Below are 17,488 nucleotides of genomic sequence, written 5' to 3'. Positions count from 1 at the left end.
CTCATATTCTCATCAGGACCTAACGACGGCACATGTCGAGGAAAAGTGTGGAGAAATGAATCATCAGCACGAGGGATGGAGAAGAAACACAAAGCGAGAGCAGCTCCCCCATGCAGAGCCTCACACCAGACGCTGGAGACAAACTGGAACATGTTTTGCTGCAGTGGGATTTGTTTTGTCTGACTTTCATCATGTCCGTCCAAACGCTCTGAACCGGAGGAATCGTCCTCCGACGGGCTGCAGCGCTGTTATGCAAGCGGATGGTTGTTGTTTTTTTTGAGGTCTCTGATTTCTCTAACACCCTTTCCAGAAATAGTGCAGCCATTTGCAAACCTGCGGCGTGAGGAATGTCACACTGCGCCGTGTGTACAGAGGAGCCTCCGTCATGTGATGCTGGGATGAGAGTTGGTCATTATTAATATGAGATATTTATTCTACAGTTTTCAACACTTGATAAAGAGAATATTTCTCATCATGAACCTTGAATATTCGTAGCTGCCCTGTGACACAGATGTATGAATGAAGCATGTCGTCCTTCCACAGTAGCACTTTTATAATAATCCCTTCTAATTCTTAACAAATTAACACCAAAGGACAGAAAAAGGTTTTTATTTTCATTTTATCTTTTACCAAACATCAATATACAGATACACTTATTGTCTGTCTGACATTTGGAAATGAATTCAGCTGCAGCAGCAACATCACACTGTCGTGTCACTTCATGTACAACTGAGTCGCTCTGACATTTATCTGACAATACACAGAACAACAAATAAAACGGTAGTGTCTCTGTTCAAAAATAATAACCATAATACTTTGGGGACTGACAGAATAAACAAACGCTTTATTGTGAAAGGTTTAATAGAAAAATAGACATGAATCTGAACTGTATACTGAAGGAAACTGAAGCGTGCATGCTCTAATGTACCAAACTAAATGACTTAGCGAAATGAACATGTCATGCTAACATATGCCTCAAGCTAACAGCTAAGCTAACATGATCATTTGTTAATATACAGTAACTACACAGTAGTTGGAAATGATAATGATATGTATAAAACTCCTCTGATCAACCTGCTCGTCACGTCACCAACTGGAAACTACATGATTTTAAACTTTCATCTGGAGTCGAGTTCCAAGTATCAACTAAAGAGACAAGAACTTATGTCCAATATGAAATCCAGTGCCTCTCTGTTAGGATGCTGCTTTATGAGTCAAAGTGTAGAAACCTGTCAACGCCCTTAGTTACAGTTACTGAGCAGTGATTGGACAGCTGCTGATGAGGGGAGGGGCTTAGTGAAAGGTGTCCATCTTGTTTTAAACACATCACATCTGTACAGTAGAAATCTTTCATCACAACATGCGATGAATGGAAGTTTACTGGGACATGTGACGTGAACAAGGATTTACTTCCTGTGAAATCTTTGTGCTTTTATTGATACTAATGAAAAACTATGAAAACAAATAAGGCCTCATTCATTGATTTATTGATTTATTGTCGTTTCTGCTGAACGTGCTTCAGAGTTACGACTTGTTTCCTTTTGTTAAACACAGAAATGACCACTTTTTGTTCACGGCTCTTTTTGTATTCAGAGACTCGATATTCTTTCTGCTTCATATCTCAACTTCAGCCAGTTATTCCAGAAGCAAAGTCAGAAGCTTTAGGGATGGAAAAAAAATCACTAATCATGGAGGATTAAAATATGACAAACAGAAACCCATGAGACTCGGGGCACTTTTTTATTTGTTTAGATCTGACTGTTCTGTTTCTACAGTTAGACGTTTGGTTATGCAAACATGAAGATATTGGAAGATCTTTAGTAAAATCACCATGATGTAGGCTACATGTTCTTTATATCTCAAATACGATAGACATTATTATTTATTCCTCGTGAAACAAACCAGCAGACGACTATATGTTTTGAAGTGAGAATATGTAACGATAACTGTGACGTGATGCGTACAGATATTCAGGATCTTTCACTACCTCTATAAAAAACTTATATTCAACTCCTTCTCCAACACCTCCGATCTTTGGCAGACGACAGAACCAGTTACACATTTATATATTGTGTGTTTAGGAGTTTTTAAAGTGCGTCATAGTTTGACACGAGTTCTACACAGATTCTATTTTAATACCATCATTTAAAGCCTTAATTTTCACGATTATACTGTAGTTATTTTATGAGTTTCTTTCTACACAGTTCGCTGTAATCGATCTAAGGAACATACAGTACATCCTTTGATTGATATATCGGTTTGTACATTGTTTTCTTCTGTGATTACATCATGAATATACTCGACCTGCCTACAGCACATCAGCTACCGGACGTCTCCTCACAGTCTGAATCCTTCTGCTACAACACCGTCGCCTTCTCGTTGCTCTGAATCTGGGTGAGTGAGTTTGTCCAGAAGAGACGTGATGAATGACAGGATGTGTCACTACGTCGTGTTACAGGCAGGTAGATACTGAGGTCGCTGGTCGTGTGGAGAAACGTCTCGACTCAGGTTTGATGTCACGTTACAGTTGGACGTTCATGTGGTTCGATGTTATTTCAGTTATTGGCTTAAGACTAACGCAACAGCACAGCAGCAACACGTCTGTTTTAAAAATCTATCACTCTCATTAAAAAGGTTTCAGCCGGACTGTGTCTAATACTGAGCTCTCACACCGGGAGAGTGGAGCCGGGCCTCACCTGTCGGGACTTTGGCTTATTCCTCGGGAATGTCCTTTGTTTCCATATTTCAGAAGTCCATGTGCAACCGCACCAGGACCTGTTCACCTGCAGCAGCATGAACCTCCTCACACGTAGCTCACACTGTCTGCGGTTCACTGGTGGAGGTCCACCGTCCCACTCGGGCCCTGAGTCAGTGGTCCTGTTCACTCCTCACTCTCCTCCTCGTCCCCTTTGGCGCCTTTGCTCCAGCGCTGGAAGCAGTGAACGGTGGAAGCCAGGAAGAAGCTGGTCATGATGGCCACCACGGACACGGAGATGCCAGAGAAGATGATGATGAGCAGGTCCGTCAGCGTCAGCGTGTTCTGGCACTCGCGGAAACTGTCCTGCGACAGCTGGGTCAGCGAGACGCGCCGGCCGTCCATGGGGAGGGAACACTCCATACCTTCCACTCCTGCAGCGCAACAGGAAACAACTTCATGTCACACGTATGAACTTCTATACAAATGAATTACATTACCAGTTATGAATGACATTGTATCAGTTATGAATGACATCATATCAGTTATGAATGACTTTGTATCAGCTATGAATGACATCATATCAGTTATGATTATGGCATTGTATCAGTTATGAATGACATCATATCAATTATGATTATAACATCATATCAGTTATGAATATGACATTGTATCATTTATGAATGACATCGTACCAGTTATGAATGACTTTGTATCAGTTATGAATGACATCATATCAGTTATGAATATGGCATTGTATCAGTTATGAATGACATCATATCAATTATGATTATAACATCATATCAGTTATGAATATGACATTGTATCATTTATGAATGACATCGTATCAGTGCAGCTGAGTCTCAAAGGTCCAGTGTGGAGGGTCGAGGAAGATCAATGAAATATAATGTTCATAATTCTCTTTTCATAGTACAGCACCTGAAGCTAAGATTAGTTTAGCATGAACTCATTATAACCTATGAGGAGGGTTGGGTACCGAAATCTGGTGGCAGTCACATACTGGTTCCTACACAGCCAGTACCTACTTGTACCTACAGGTACCTACTTGTACCTACGTGTACCTACAGGTACCTACTTGTACCTTCTTGTACCTACTTGTACCTACTGGTACCTACTTGTACCTACTGGTACCTACTTGTACCTACAGGTACCTACTTGTACCTACAGATACCTACAGGTACCTACTTGTACCTACTGGTACCTACAGGTACCTACTTGTACCTACTTGTACCTACTGGTACCTACTGGTACCTACTTGTACCTACTGGTACCTACAGGTACCTACTGGTACCTACTTGTACCTACAGGTACCTACAGGTACCTACTTGTACCTACTGGTACCTACAGGTACCTACTGGTACAACAGCCGGTACCAAGGGTTAGGCTTAGAAAACCACTTGTTTTCCAGAACAACCCAGAGCAGTCGGACCTTTACCAGCCCACACTTTCCTCTCAGAGGTCTGAGCTGATCAGAGAAAGACAAAGAGAACACTTCTGAACGATCCACGGGGCAGAGCAGTTTTCTTCCTGAGTGGGAGCTGATTTAATAAGTGTAAGGTTGATCATAAAGTTCTCCCACACAGCGTGACCGCAGGTTCACTGTGGGAATAAAGTGGAAATAATAAGAAACCGGAGCAGAGTGACAGTGATGTGCAGTTGACTGTTAACTTAATAAATACTGTACAGACTGTACTGTCCTGTACTACACACTGTCCGTGTGTTTAATTCGATTTTGTTTTATGTCGTGTAAACTGCTCGGGGTGAGATTCTGTCTCAGAACAGAATAAACACAAAGAGTAAATCCTTTTCATTTTATCTGCCAGCTACAAAAGTCCCACCTCTGTGGATCCACTGCGTCTGGAACACTGAACACTGGTGCGTCTGGTTCAGGGCACCTTGACCCAACTCATCTCCTGATGAACCTCTGATAAATCAACCACGTCCACCTAGTTCATTGTTCAGACTTCATTCAGATGGAAAAAAAGGACATTGACGTTTTCAAGGGTACAAGTTGTGAGTGCGTCTTCTCTTCCAACTCAGGATCAGACTGACACTCGATCATTTAGGTCAGATTGAACATGTGGAGCCGCCGACACGTTGAGTTCTGAATTAACAAACTGTGTCTCATGACTGTCACAACATTTCAGATGATAATCTCATCTTCGTCTTCATCCTCATACGGGCGATGTACTGTAGGACGAACGAGACATATTGATGTGAGAGCTAGAAACTTATAGGTGGGAGGAAATAAAGCAACGTGATGTGGGTGGATTCTTTCCACTGATGCTGCACATGCATATGGAAATACTTGGCAGTGTTTTAGTTCTGGCTCTTTGCTCAACAGACAATTTACAGTTTGCTTAGCTAAAATAAAAGAGAACAGCTTTTCTTATGACTTCAATCATGTTCATTCATCAAACTCTCTTCATTTGGTCCGAAACATCTGATATCGGACATTTAAACGTCTTCAGTTATTAGTTATTAGAGCAAAGTAAGTATGAAACTCATCTGACATAATGAAATAGTGAGTTTGCACCGAGTGATATGTCAAACTTTGTTAGACAGATAAAACAACAACATGAAACTGGTTCAAAAGTGTTGAGTGACGATGGAAACAGAAATAATGTAAATGGACTCTCTACAGTATTAATTAGGTTTGTAACTGAACTCCTTAGTGACACTAATCCCTTAATACTAGATACAGATTCTCACATTTCTGTCACCGTTCAGTTCCAGAGGACACACGATACGACAGACATCTATCACGGACCTTTGTCAGATAGTTTGGATGAATTGCAGCTCGCTCCCCTGAACGATGGACCACGACGACGCACGGCGAAGCTGGACAGCGTCGGTCCAGCTTCAGGAGGAACAGGCCGGTTTGGGTTCTGGGATTTGAGGACTATAATAAATATATAGAATATCAAAAGTATTCTTCCTACTCTGAAATGTCACATTTAAATCCTGCTTGAGTCGTGTTGTTCCTCATTGAGATTTAGATCGTTTTCTTCTCTCGTAGCAGACGGTGTATCTACAGACTATGACCGGGCGTCCGAGTGCTTCCTGGAAAAGATCCACAGAAAACAGACGTAGCTTTGGATCAGCATCAGATCCAGTGGCCGCACCCACAGAGAGGAGGGACCAGCACCAACAGTCCTGATGGAGCCTGGATGAGGATGAAGCTTGAGTTCTGTACGTCAGGAGAATCTGAGGAAAACGAATTCATCGAGTGCAAACTGCTCAGTGGAACTGTAAAACTGTCAGAGCAACACGGACCTGCTGGACGCAGCTCACGGTTCACAGTTAATGGTTCATGGTTAAGGGTTAATAGTTGAGGGTTAATGATTCATGATTCATGATTCATGATTCACGATTAATGGTTCATGGTTAATGTTAAGGGTTAATAGTTTGTGGTTCAGGTTTAATTGTTGAGGGTTAATGGACGATAGTTAAGGGTTAATGTTAAGGGTTAATGGTTAATGGACGATAGTTAAGGGTTAATGTTAAGGGTTAATGGCTGATGGTTAATCAAGTGTGTCGCGTTGGAATCTATGAGCTGAAGATGTTTTGTCATGTTTACTTTAGTTTTTAATGTTTTAATAATCTGATATTGGAGAATGTTGTTGTGTAACCGACCATATGGCTCAGACTGTAAAATCATCACTTCTGTTTCAGTTTCTCTCTTTGTTTTTTCCTAATTGTTCTTTTTTCCGACTGCATCACTGCCAGCGTCTCTCACAGCGTGAGTTATCAGCCGTGGTAGTTTCACCTGGTTTTATAGAAACATGCAGAATCTGATTTTTTATTTCTTCTTCACAATGATACGATTTTCTAAATGAGCAATGACTTATCTGAATGTTTTCCATATGGTGTTGAGAGTTTGGCAGCAGAGACAGAACGCACAGAGCTTTTTATAATTCATCGTCCAGTTTACCAAAGACAAAGAGTTGGAACCTGTCCTGTCAGATTAATGCACTATATTAATATTCACAGTGAACTTATTGTACGGTCAAAGTAACCCATCGCCCCAGAGACTCGTCCGTTTGCCTCTGAGACGGTTCTGTCCTAGATGTTTGATTAACAACTTGCTGAGGATGAAAACTCACGGTCCCTGCAGGAGTTACAGCATCATCACATAATTCATCATGATCAAAACACCGTCAGCAAACAGGTCAGGTACATTACACTCATTGTAGAAATAGTATACCAGTCTTAATAAAGAGCACGTCAGACAACATCAAAAGTGACACCTTTTGTGTCGGAAATATAAATATGGATCATATTTTACAGGGAGAGATTGTAGGTTTCCACTGAACTAACATTACAGCAGACGTGAAACTGCCTGACAACCGGGGGAATCACAGAACAGATGTGGTATTTGGCCCGAAGCAGAATGTTCTGGAACAAACCACCGTAACAACAGTTTGTCATTATCACATATTGTCTGTGGCCCAGATTCTGGAGGAGGCCTGAGGCGGAAGTGTTCACAGATATCTGTTGACTGTCAAACCAAATTCTGCTGACAAACTGAACGGCTGTGAAAAGATTTATCTCCCACTTAGGACAGAAAAGGACCAAACAAACAGACTATCAATTCTGAGGATTTAATAAAAAGAGCCGAAATAACTCACTATATCCTGAGTTCACCATTTTGGAGATCTGTCCCAATGTTGACCCTATAGTGACCTCATCGGGACAATCTGCGTACAACCGATTGTCACTAACCGAGCGATATGTACCATCATGCATTGCGCTGAAAACTAAACCGGGCGTAGTTTGCTGATGTCGACAGGCACCAGACTCAAATAAAAGCTGCACGTCGCAAAACAAACATTCAAACAAGACGATTCAAATCTTTTTCACTAAACGTATTAATACAAAAAGATAATATATTATGTGGTGTGAAGGAGTGAGTTCTTCATGAATGTTCCTAAATGAGCTCAAAGACACCGATCACAGAGTCGGGCCTCTGTCGGGACGTTACTCGATCGGGTACGTCGCCCACACAGATACGTTACGTTCCTGGCGCGGACAGTTGACGGATTACGTTCAGGATTACAGCCAGCCGAGGGGAGCGGCTATCTGCTGTCGCCGCGGTGATTGATCTGCCTCTCTGATATCGGAGGCTGGTTCCTCCTCCTCCTCCCCGCTCGCTCAGACACACTCGGTCGGTCCAGATTGATCTGTTCACAATCACCTGGGTCCTGCAGGAGCCGCTGATAACAACTCACTAAAGTGTTTATTAAACGAGACCAATGTGCCACTCGAGTGCGATGCTCAGCAGACGGAAGAGGAGCTGAGAAGCGTTGAGAGGTTCCAATACCAAGAGAGTCACTCAGTGACGTCACCGCAGAAAGAGTTCTGAGGAGACTGTCACTTGATGATGATGATGGAACTGCTCAATGTGCAGGTCGACCCCACACTGCCACAGAGGGAATTACCCATCATGCATTGTGCTGCACACTGCCGGTGAAACGGGCCAAAGCTTTTTGCCTTTTCACCTTTTCATCACTGATACTGGCGGATTATCTGCTTCTGGACAGAAGCAGCTGGAGAGGTCGGAGTAATTCTGTCTCACCGTGTCATATTCGCCTCTCCACCTCCACCTCAACCTCCATCTCCCCCTCCCCCTCCCCCTCCCCCTCCACCTCCCTCTCCCTCTCGCCCTCCACCTCCACTTCCATCTCCATCTCCTTCTCCACCTCCACCTCCACCTCCATCTCCTTCTCCACCTCCACCTCCACCTCCACCTCCACCTCCATCTCCTTCTCCACCTCCATCTCCATCTCCTTCTCCTTCTCCACCTCCACCTCCATCTCCTTCTCCACCTCCATCTCCATCTCCTTCTCCTTCTCCACCTCCATCTCCTTCTCCACCTCCATCTCCTTCTCCTTCTCCACCTCCATCTCCACCTCCATCTCCACCTCCATCTCCACCTCCATCTCCTTCTCCACCTCCACCTCCACCTCCACCTCCACCTCAACCTCCATCTCCATCTCCATCTCCATCTCCTTCTCCACTTCCACCTCCACCTCCACTTCCCTCTCCCTCTCGCCCTCCACCTCCACCTCCCTCTCCCCCTCCCCCTCCCTCTCCCTCTCGCCCTCCACCTCCACTTCCCTCTCCACCTCCACCTCCCTCTCCCCCTCCCCCTCCACCTCCCTCTCCACGTCCCTCTCCCCCTCTCCTCCACCTCCCTCTCCCCCTCCCCCTCTCCTCCACCTCCCTATCCCTCTCCACGTCCCTCTCCCTCTCCCCCTCCCCCTCTCCTCCACCTCCCTCTCCCTCTCCCCCTCCACCTCCCTCTCCCCCTCCCCCTCCACCTCCCTCTCCCCCTCCACCTCCCCCTCCCCCTCCACCTACCTCTCCCCCTCCACCTCCCTCTCCCTCTCCACCTCCCTCTCCCCCTCCACCTCCCTCTCCCTCTCCACATCCCTCTCCCCCTCCCCCTCCACCTCCCTCTCCCCCTCCACCTCCCTCTCCCTCTCCACCTCCCTCTCCCTCTCCACATCCCTCTCCCCCTCTCCTCCACCTCCCTCTCCCCCTCTCCTCCACCTCCTTCTCCCTCTCCACGTCCCTCTCCCCCTCTCCTCCACCTCCCTCTCCCCCTCCACCTCCCCCTCCACCTCCCTCTCCCCCTCCACCTCCCTCTCCCTCTCCACATCCCTCTCCCCCTCTCCTCCACCTCCCTCTCCCCCTCTCCTCCACCTCCCTCTCCACGTCCCTCTCCCCCTCTCCTCCACCTCCCTCTCCCCCTCCACCTCCCTCTCCACCTCCCTCTCCCCCTCCACCTCCCCCTCCACCTCCCCCTCCACCTCCACCTCCCTCTCCACGTCCCTCTCCCCCTCTCCTCCACCTCCCTCTCCCCCTCCACCTCCCTCTCCCTCTCCACCTCCCCCTCCCCCTCCACCTCCCTCTCCACCTCCACCTCCATCTCCCTCCATCACATCCCCACTTTATATACACATGAAATTAGGCCAAGATGAAGAAGCAGCCAGGCGGTGTTGATGGAGGCGATATGTTCCCGTCACGTACGAGGGGCAGGGTAAAGATGAGTAAGGTGACGTGGGCCACGCCGTGGCGGTCAGCAGCACCGTGTTGTCGGAGCTGATGGAGCAGTGGCAGGTCTGTGGGGAGCAACTGGATCCAGACTCCGGCTCCGTCACATGAACTGCTGCTTTGTAGTGAAGAGCAGTGTTGATCCATGGAGCCCGGCCTCCGTCTCTCGCGGGAGTCGGCCTGCCCTGCCCCACGGGCGACTCTGGCTCCAATTACCCTGCCGACGTGCCGCAGAACTGTGTCACTCTGAATTATCCATGGCCTTTGTTCATCCTTAACCCAGGAGCACTGGAGACAGCGGTGGATCGTGTTTACACTCATCCCACAGCTCAAACATTGATGAACCTGATTGGTGGATACAACCAGCCGACAAGAACAAAAAGCACAAGCAGCTGAATGTTTGTCCGGACACTTTTCTGTGAAGCTCTTTAGACTGAGATGTGGAGACGAATCACAGCCACGAGGACCGAGCGCCGCTTCTCATCCAAACTGTCCCCAGCTCTCAGCGTCTCCCACCCACTCGGGCTCCGACCTGCAGTAATCAAACTCCTGCACACGAGGAAGTGTGTCGCGTTGTGAACTCGCAGTCACGAGGGAAATCAAGAGGTGAAGAACGGAGAGGGAATAGACGAGTTCTGCAGCTGCCTCATTCTGAGGCTGCCGCCGCAGACGGACTTTCATTTCTTTAGTTTCTGTTCAATCCTCACTTTGATATGTGGATGAATTATGTGTTTAATGTCAGTCAGTGTCCATCTTATAATCCGCCTCTTTCTGATGATGATTCAAAGAAAAACATTCCTCTCGGACTAATCCTCAGTTTATCCTTTTCTTCTATTTCTTATGGAACAAATGATTTGAAAATAAACAGAATAATATTTGGAATAATAATAATAATGGAAACAGTCGTTGTTTCTGGAGTTTCTTCTTGTTTTAAATCTGTGAACAGCTGGTTCTTTCTCTTTGTGTTGTTGTGGGACAATGGTGCAAATCAAACTCTGTATTTTGTCGTTGTGTCAGTTTGAAAACATAGAGTCAGAGTTAGCATTAGCATTAGCATTAGCATCGTGCGGATGGAAAGATCAGACTCTCGAGCAGTTTACAGAGAAATGGAATTGATTTCCTCTGATGAATGAGATATGAAGTGATGAGAGTCCATCTGTTGTTGTGTAACCACTCGTGAGACAGAAATCCAGAGAACAGGTCAACGCATTTGTGTTGTTAATGTTAATGAGGTCTGATGTGATGCGTGCGACCCGTGTGTGAATCCTCCTGCTCTGCTTTGTGTTTGTTCAGCAGAGACTCACGTCACACGGACGTCACATCGAGTTCCACAACTAACGTCAGCACCTGTCGTCGTGTCTTCGTGTCGTCGTGTCGTCTTGTCGTCGTGTCGTCGTGTCTTCGTGTCGTCGTGTCGTCGTGTCGTCGTGTCGTCGTGTCGTCGTGTCGTCGTGTCGACGTGTCGTCGTGTCGACGTGTCGTCGTGTCGTCGTGTCGTCGTGTCGTCGTGTCTTCGTGTCGTCGTGTCTTCGTGTCGACGTGTCGTCGTGTCGTCTTGTCGTCGTGTCTTCGTGTCTTCGTGTCGTCTTGTCGTCGTGTCGACGTGTCGTCGTGTCTTCGTGTCTTCGTGTCGTCGTGTCTTCGTGTCGACGTGTCGTCGTGTCGTCTTGTCGTCGTGTCTTCGTGTCGTCGTGTCGTCGTGTCGTCGTGTCGTCGTGTCGTCGTGTCGTCGTGTCGTCGTGTCTTCGTGTCGTCGTGTCGTCGTGTCGTCGTGTCTTCGTGTCGTCGTGTCGTCTTGTCGTCGTGTCGACGTGTCGTGGTGTCGACGTGTCGTGGTGTCGACGTGTCGTGGTGTCGTCGTGTCTTTGTCTCTTCGTGTCTTTGTTTCTTATAAAATTACTCTTTCTCCTCTTTGACCTGGGACACGATTAATCTGCATTGTCTCAGAAGAGAATATATAAAAAATATTATTTCTTCTGCTTAAATGTTATTTGTCTTCCAGTTTTATTAAAATCTACAGACACGTGTAAGTGGCAAAGAAGCTGATTAAAATACTGCCAAAGACCAAATGTACAGTAGATGACAAGCGTGTGTGAACTCATAAAGCAAACACCTACTGTACTGATGGGGATGTAAGTGCATGTACGTTACGACCTGAGGTTGAGAGCCAGTTGGCAGCTCGGCCCGGCCGCTGGCATCATCACGCCTCGCAGCTCACAACACGTAGACCCAGAGATTAATGCATTTGCAGCCTTGTTCTTCAGGGAATTCTGTTTTCTCTGTAGTGTTTCAGCGTTGCCTCCCCACAGGAACAAACTTGTCTGATTTTGGGGCGAATGTAGAGAGAAAGAAAAGATCCCAGAACACCGTGGCCTGAATCTGAGCTTCTCCGAGTCGTCACATACTTTCTACAACTCAACAGAAGTAAAGTTTTTTTGCAGCCAGATCGTGATTCAAATTAAAACAAAGATTTGCAGATTATTTCCAATCGATTGATCTATGGTATAATTACAATATGACGAAAGATGTCTTGATGTCTTATCAGTGAAGTCACGTGTCTGATCAAAGTGCTCGGAACATATTAATACTCAGACCAACGTTTCAGACCGGAGACAACCTTGGAACAGAATCAATGTTCCCAGTCCGTATCCCAACACCTGACACAAGTTATAAACACGAGTCAGAAGTAACTTCCACTCTCCTTCAGAGAGATCTGGCTCTTGGTTCTGACTTCGCGCTCTGCTCCCGTACCCGACTCTGGAGTCGCCTCGCAGGTGTAAGTCACTTTGGATAAAAGCATCTGTTAGACGAGTAAATGTGAATATGATAACGAGTTACAATTCATGTGTGTCTGCGCCGTCAGATGTGTTTATTTCTGCCTCCTCAGCTCCCACGTTCTGACTCGCGCTGAGATAAGCGTCGGTCGCGTCCTCTGTGAGGACGGTGATAGAAGTCTACATGTGACCGACCGTGAAGAACAACATGATGATGATTTGTCTCAGAGTAAACGGCTCCAGACAGTTGGACTGGATGTTTTACTACTGTGACTGTGAACTGAATCATATTAACAGAGATATGATAATTCTACTTTCTATTGATCGTCACATATTCGTGCTGAAGACGCAACCACATGAATGAAAACTCCGTCGGGCTCCAGGCGGAATCACAGCGACAGACAGAGAAAGTCACATGGTCAGAGGATTCAAGACATGAAATAAATCCTTGAGAATGTTGCTGAATTACACTGTCCACCAAAGGGAAAGTATTATGTAAGGATTATATAAATATGAGCTCCATCGATCGGACGACCACGCGAGATGGAGGTCGCAGCCCGGTTCATGTGGAACCAGAGTCGGTTCACGTCTTCTCACTAAAGCTGCAGTTTGAAATTCATCACATGTGAACAAACCATCCATGTAGTTTAGTCTCACATCACTCACAGTGTCTCACACATTACGAGCCACGAGGACGAATGAGACTAAATTAGAACGGGGAGGGGGAGGGGGTTCCCTCTCCGACAGGGGAAATATAAATAGACCACAGAAGCGTTGTGCCGATGGATCTGCCTTTACACTGTTGTATGTTGCGCTCAGATACGCTTCATGTGGGTCAAACCGTACGGGAAGCAAACGCCTCGTAGACGAAGCGACTCACCGTTGGGAAGCTTGTGGCTGTTCTCCATCAGCCACGCGAACAGGCTGGCAAAGTTGCAGTTGCACACCCAGGGGTTGCCCTCCAGCCTCACCACCCGCAGCGAGGGCAGCTGGGTCAGGGCCCCCACGTCGAGGGTCGACAGCGCATTACGCTCCAGTTCCAGTTCTCTGAGCGAGGTGAGGCCCAGGAACGCCTCCTCACTCACCATGCTCAGGTACGGGTTGTTGCCCAGCCGGAGTTTGATCAGGCTGCGGGACTCCCCGAACGTCCCCTTGGGGATCTCAGTCAGATTGTTGCTGCCCAGATCCAGGAACACCAGCCGGGAGGAGGTGCTGAGCGTCCCCGGCTCTATGTGGGAGAGCGAGTTGTTCCGGAGGTCCAGGTACACCAAGTCACTGTACAGAACCAGGAAGTCCGAGGGGATGCGGGCTATCCAGTTGTCAGAAAGCAAAAGCCTGCGCACGTCCAGCGGGATCTCGTTGGGTAGACGGGTCAGTCCGCGGCCGCTGCAGTCCACGGTGTGAGGGTCTGGGCACATGCAGGTCGCTGGGCAGTTTTCCCCCCGGGTCCATGAGACAGAGGACAACAAGATGAGGATAGGTTGGAGCCAGCAGACGCATGGCAACATGGTCGAGGGGGTGAAAAGAAAGAGGAGGGGAAGAGGATCGGGTCAGGGTGGGGGTCAGAGGGCAGGAGATCGAGGGGAGGGAAGGGGAGCGTGAAAAGGGGGTGAACGGGGATCAATCCTGGTCAAGGAACATCCTGCCTCGGTGAGGAGAACCGTCTCATGTAGCGAGCTGCCTGATGGAACAACAGACTGCTCTGTCGTAAGCAGAGAGGGGAGGGAGGATGAGGAGAGGTAAACAGACACGAGCGAGCGGCGAGTGATGAGGAGCCAGGGGCTCCGTTACCCCACGGTGGCTCTGCCGGCGGTGACACGCACAGGACACGGTGACACCAGAGGATTTATGAAGCTGTGACTGAAGCATGACGAGCTGCGTCCCTCCATCACTCCCAGGTCTCTGTGTAGAAACGACTGTCGGTCTGAACGCAGAGAGAGAAGCTCGCGGACCATCGCTCAAGAGCGGTGAGCTGCCCCCCTCCCCCCCCCCCCCCGGATTATTCCCTCTCTACCTCCCGATGTCCTGCGACATGCTGTGAAGACGCGGCAGCGCTCAGCGACTCGCTCTCTGTGGAGGGAGAAGAGAGAAGCAGCCTGATGGAAGACGACGGCAGCGCTGAGCTGCACAGTCCAACGTCTGCCTCTGGAGCGACCATGGTTTATCTCCCTCTCCCTCTCCTCGTCCCGGGAGGAGGCGTGTCTGAGCCACGCTGTCAACCCTGTGATGTCACTTCCTGAAATACAGAAAACATTTATTCATGGTGGTTTTTCTTCATTTTAAATTGTCTTCAACTAGGGCTGCGCAATATGGGCCATAAATAATATCGGGATATATTTCGTTATATCGCGATACACAATATATTTTTAACTCTCCTCTAAAGCACCTGTTAATACAATCACGCCAGTATGATGTCTGTATTAAAACATTCTTTAATCTTAATCGTATTCATTTTTGGTTTCTATTGGGACACTTTTAGACTTCAAAGCAAGTCTTACGCGCTATAAAGTAATTTAATACATCTCATGTGCAACAAACCTTGATACATGGAATATATTAGATCTACCGCCCACCACTTTCCTTAACTACACGTCCTTCAACTGAATATTCACAAATATTCAGGAAAATGATATTAAAACATTTGACTTTCTCCTCTCATCACCTTCCATACATTTAAATATCATCTGTTCACTCTTTAACTACAACAAGCTAATCTAACGTTAAAAAAACACAACTTTGTGCATTAATAACCTTCATTTATTACCAGGGAAGTTGTGTCCGTGTCTGCCGGTTGGTTTCACTTCACTTTCTTCAAAGTCCCAGTGTGTCATTCTTGTAATTTTCTGGCGCCATCTGGTGGTAAAGTTGCAAACTGCAACCAACTGAGCGACCGACAGGGGACACTTTATGGCGGCGCACCGCTGATTCCATTTCCTGTTTCTGGCAGCGTCTGAAAATTCGACGGAGGTCGGTCCACCTCATGGAACCATATTTAACTCTTATATGAACAGAGTTATGGACAATATATTCAACTTCTGTGAATAAGTTCTTCTGAATATTACACACTGGAGCTTTAATATTGGAACATATTGTTCCTTTTTTCAGGGAACAACTCTAACATCGAGTTGTTCTTCAAATGGAAATCTTTTTAATCAGCACAACATTTTATTCATATTGATTCATTTTCCTCTTCATCTATTTACCTCATGACCTCAGTGTTTTGGAACGAAGACGACTGATTCACAAAGTGTATTGAATTTCCCCAAATGTGATTTGCTCTAACAGGTAAATGAAATTAGACCAAGGTTGTTGAGGAGGTGAGTTCGATCTGTGGAGAGGAAAGTGGTCGAGATGATCACGAAACGCTAATTCTGTACATTAATACATTCACACACGAGGATGAAATTAAAGATATCCTCCCCCCCGCACCTCACCACCACCAGGCAGTTGGCAACGGAATGGAACTCACTTCATCACAAGTGATCTAATAATACCGGTTGGCGCTCGAGGCTCCAGTGAAGTCACATGAGTCGGCAGCAGGATGTGGACTTGGTGCCACAGAGAAGAGAGAAGTGATTCTAATCACTGTCAGAATATATGAGACGGAAGTTTAAACATGTCATCTTTACATACACAGATGATCCAGTTTAGCATCGCCAACGTTTGACATGCGGCAGCTACTTCCATCTGTGTCCTGCCTCAGAAAGTGAAGTCTGGACTTTCTCCAGATCTTCTCCTGCTCCTGAGCCCATGTGAGAACACACAGGAACATAAACAGAAGCCTCCTCACGAGTGGATGTGAAGGTTCCAGGAATGTTCCTGTCGTGCGAGTGACCAACTCTGGAAAATCCTGAGTCTGAAATCAACTATAAAGACAAGAAAGAAAACGGTCAGAGTGAACCATTGCTGACAGGCGTCAACTGTCAGAAGAACGGTGGATGTAGAAGACGTGGTTTTCAAACAGAAAGACACAAAGTCAAATACACTGCGATGAAGTTCAGGCTCTTGTGTTTGAGACAACGTGACGCCGAGCTGCTTACGAGCCGTGAAACTGTCGTACATGTTCCTACTCAGCGAGAACGATGTCGCTGCTCTGACGTGAAGACGCTGCAGAGTGGAAATCTCCTCCGATCATCTGGAGAGAGGAGATAGGCCAACATGAAATCACCGACCTGCTTGTTGCACTTTGCATCTTTGTTGGCTCCACCTTCTGCTGCGAGCGCGTCTTTTATAAACTGTTGAAATATTAAATTCTGCCTCATCGTCACCGTCTGACACCAGACGCCTCAGAGGAGCGAGTGTGATGAACGTGTTCAATCATGGATTGAAGCTCTCGGAGGACGGATTTGAAATGGGACTTGGATAACTGCTGCCTCAGACATTTGAATATTTATAAGTCTCATAACCAAAGTTCTCACCGTCCTCACATCTCTGATTTTTGACTCTAAAGTAAATCTAATTGAATATTTGTGTTGTTGTTGTTGTCTTGGTGCGAACACTCGTGTGACATGTAGAGGCAGTTTACTAAGGTTTATTGCATCATTATTATTTTAGTTTTTTCTTCACTGAGGCGACGTCTTTCTGTTTCCTCTGTCCTGGTTCCGTCAGGTGATTATCAGTGAAGCTGCTCCGATCAGATGATCAGATATGATATCCACTCTGTTGATGATGTCATCACAAATGTCTCCTGACAACAATCTGTCGGCCTGAGACAGATTGTTGGTGGAGAAGTCGACCGGATTGTATTTGTAACACTCCTGATGATCGGCGGCTGGTAGTTGATAAAAATGCACAATTAAAAATGTAAATCCATCATGTGAAAACTGAGTTGATGATAAATATTTATGCTAATGCTGAAATTTTCCTTGAAGCACATGATAAAGACATTAAGCTGCAGTTTGAAATCATGGTTTTATCTTTATTTGTCCATGAACGTTTC

General features: G+C 46.5%; 1 protein-coding gene across 1 annotated transcript; it reads right to left on the bottom strand.

Moving 5' to 3' along the window:
* Window positions 1-593: 593 nt before the first annotated feature.
* Window positions 594-14,757, bottom strand: lrrc38b (leucine rich repeat containing 38b). Its single transcript, XM_035632763.2, has 2 exons — window positions 13,430-14,757; window positions 594-3,129 (listed from the first exon to the last, which is right to left on the bottom strand). Exons 1-2 carry the CDS (start codon window positions 14,055-14,057, stop codon window positions 2,882-2,884), a joined length of 876 nt encoding a protein of 291 aa, XP_035488656.1. The 5' UTR covers window positions 14,058-14,757; the 3' UTR covers window positions 594-2,881.
* Between the last annotated feature and the right edge of the window lie 2,731 nt (window positions 14,758-17,488).

The sequence above is a fragment of the Scophthalmus maximus genome, chromosome 6 (genome assembly GCF_022379125.1).
Source record: "Scophthalmus maximus strain ysfricsl-2021 chromosome 6, ASM2237912v1, whole genome shotgun sequence".
NCBI classification, from domain to species: domain Eukaryota; kingdom Metazoa; phylum Chordata; class Actinopteri; order Pleuronectiformes; family Scophthalmidae; genus Scophthalmus; species Scophthalmus maximus.
This window is presented reverse-complemented; position numbering and strand designations above follow the sequence as displayed.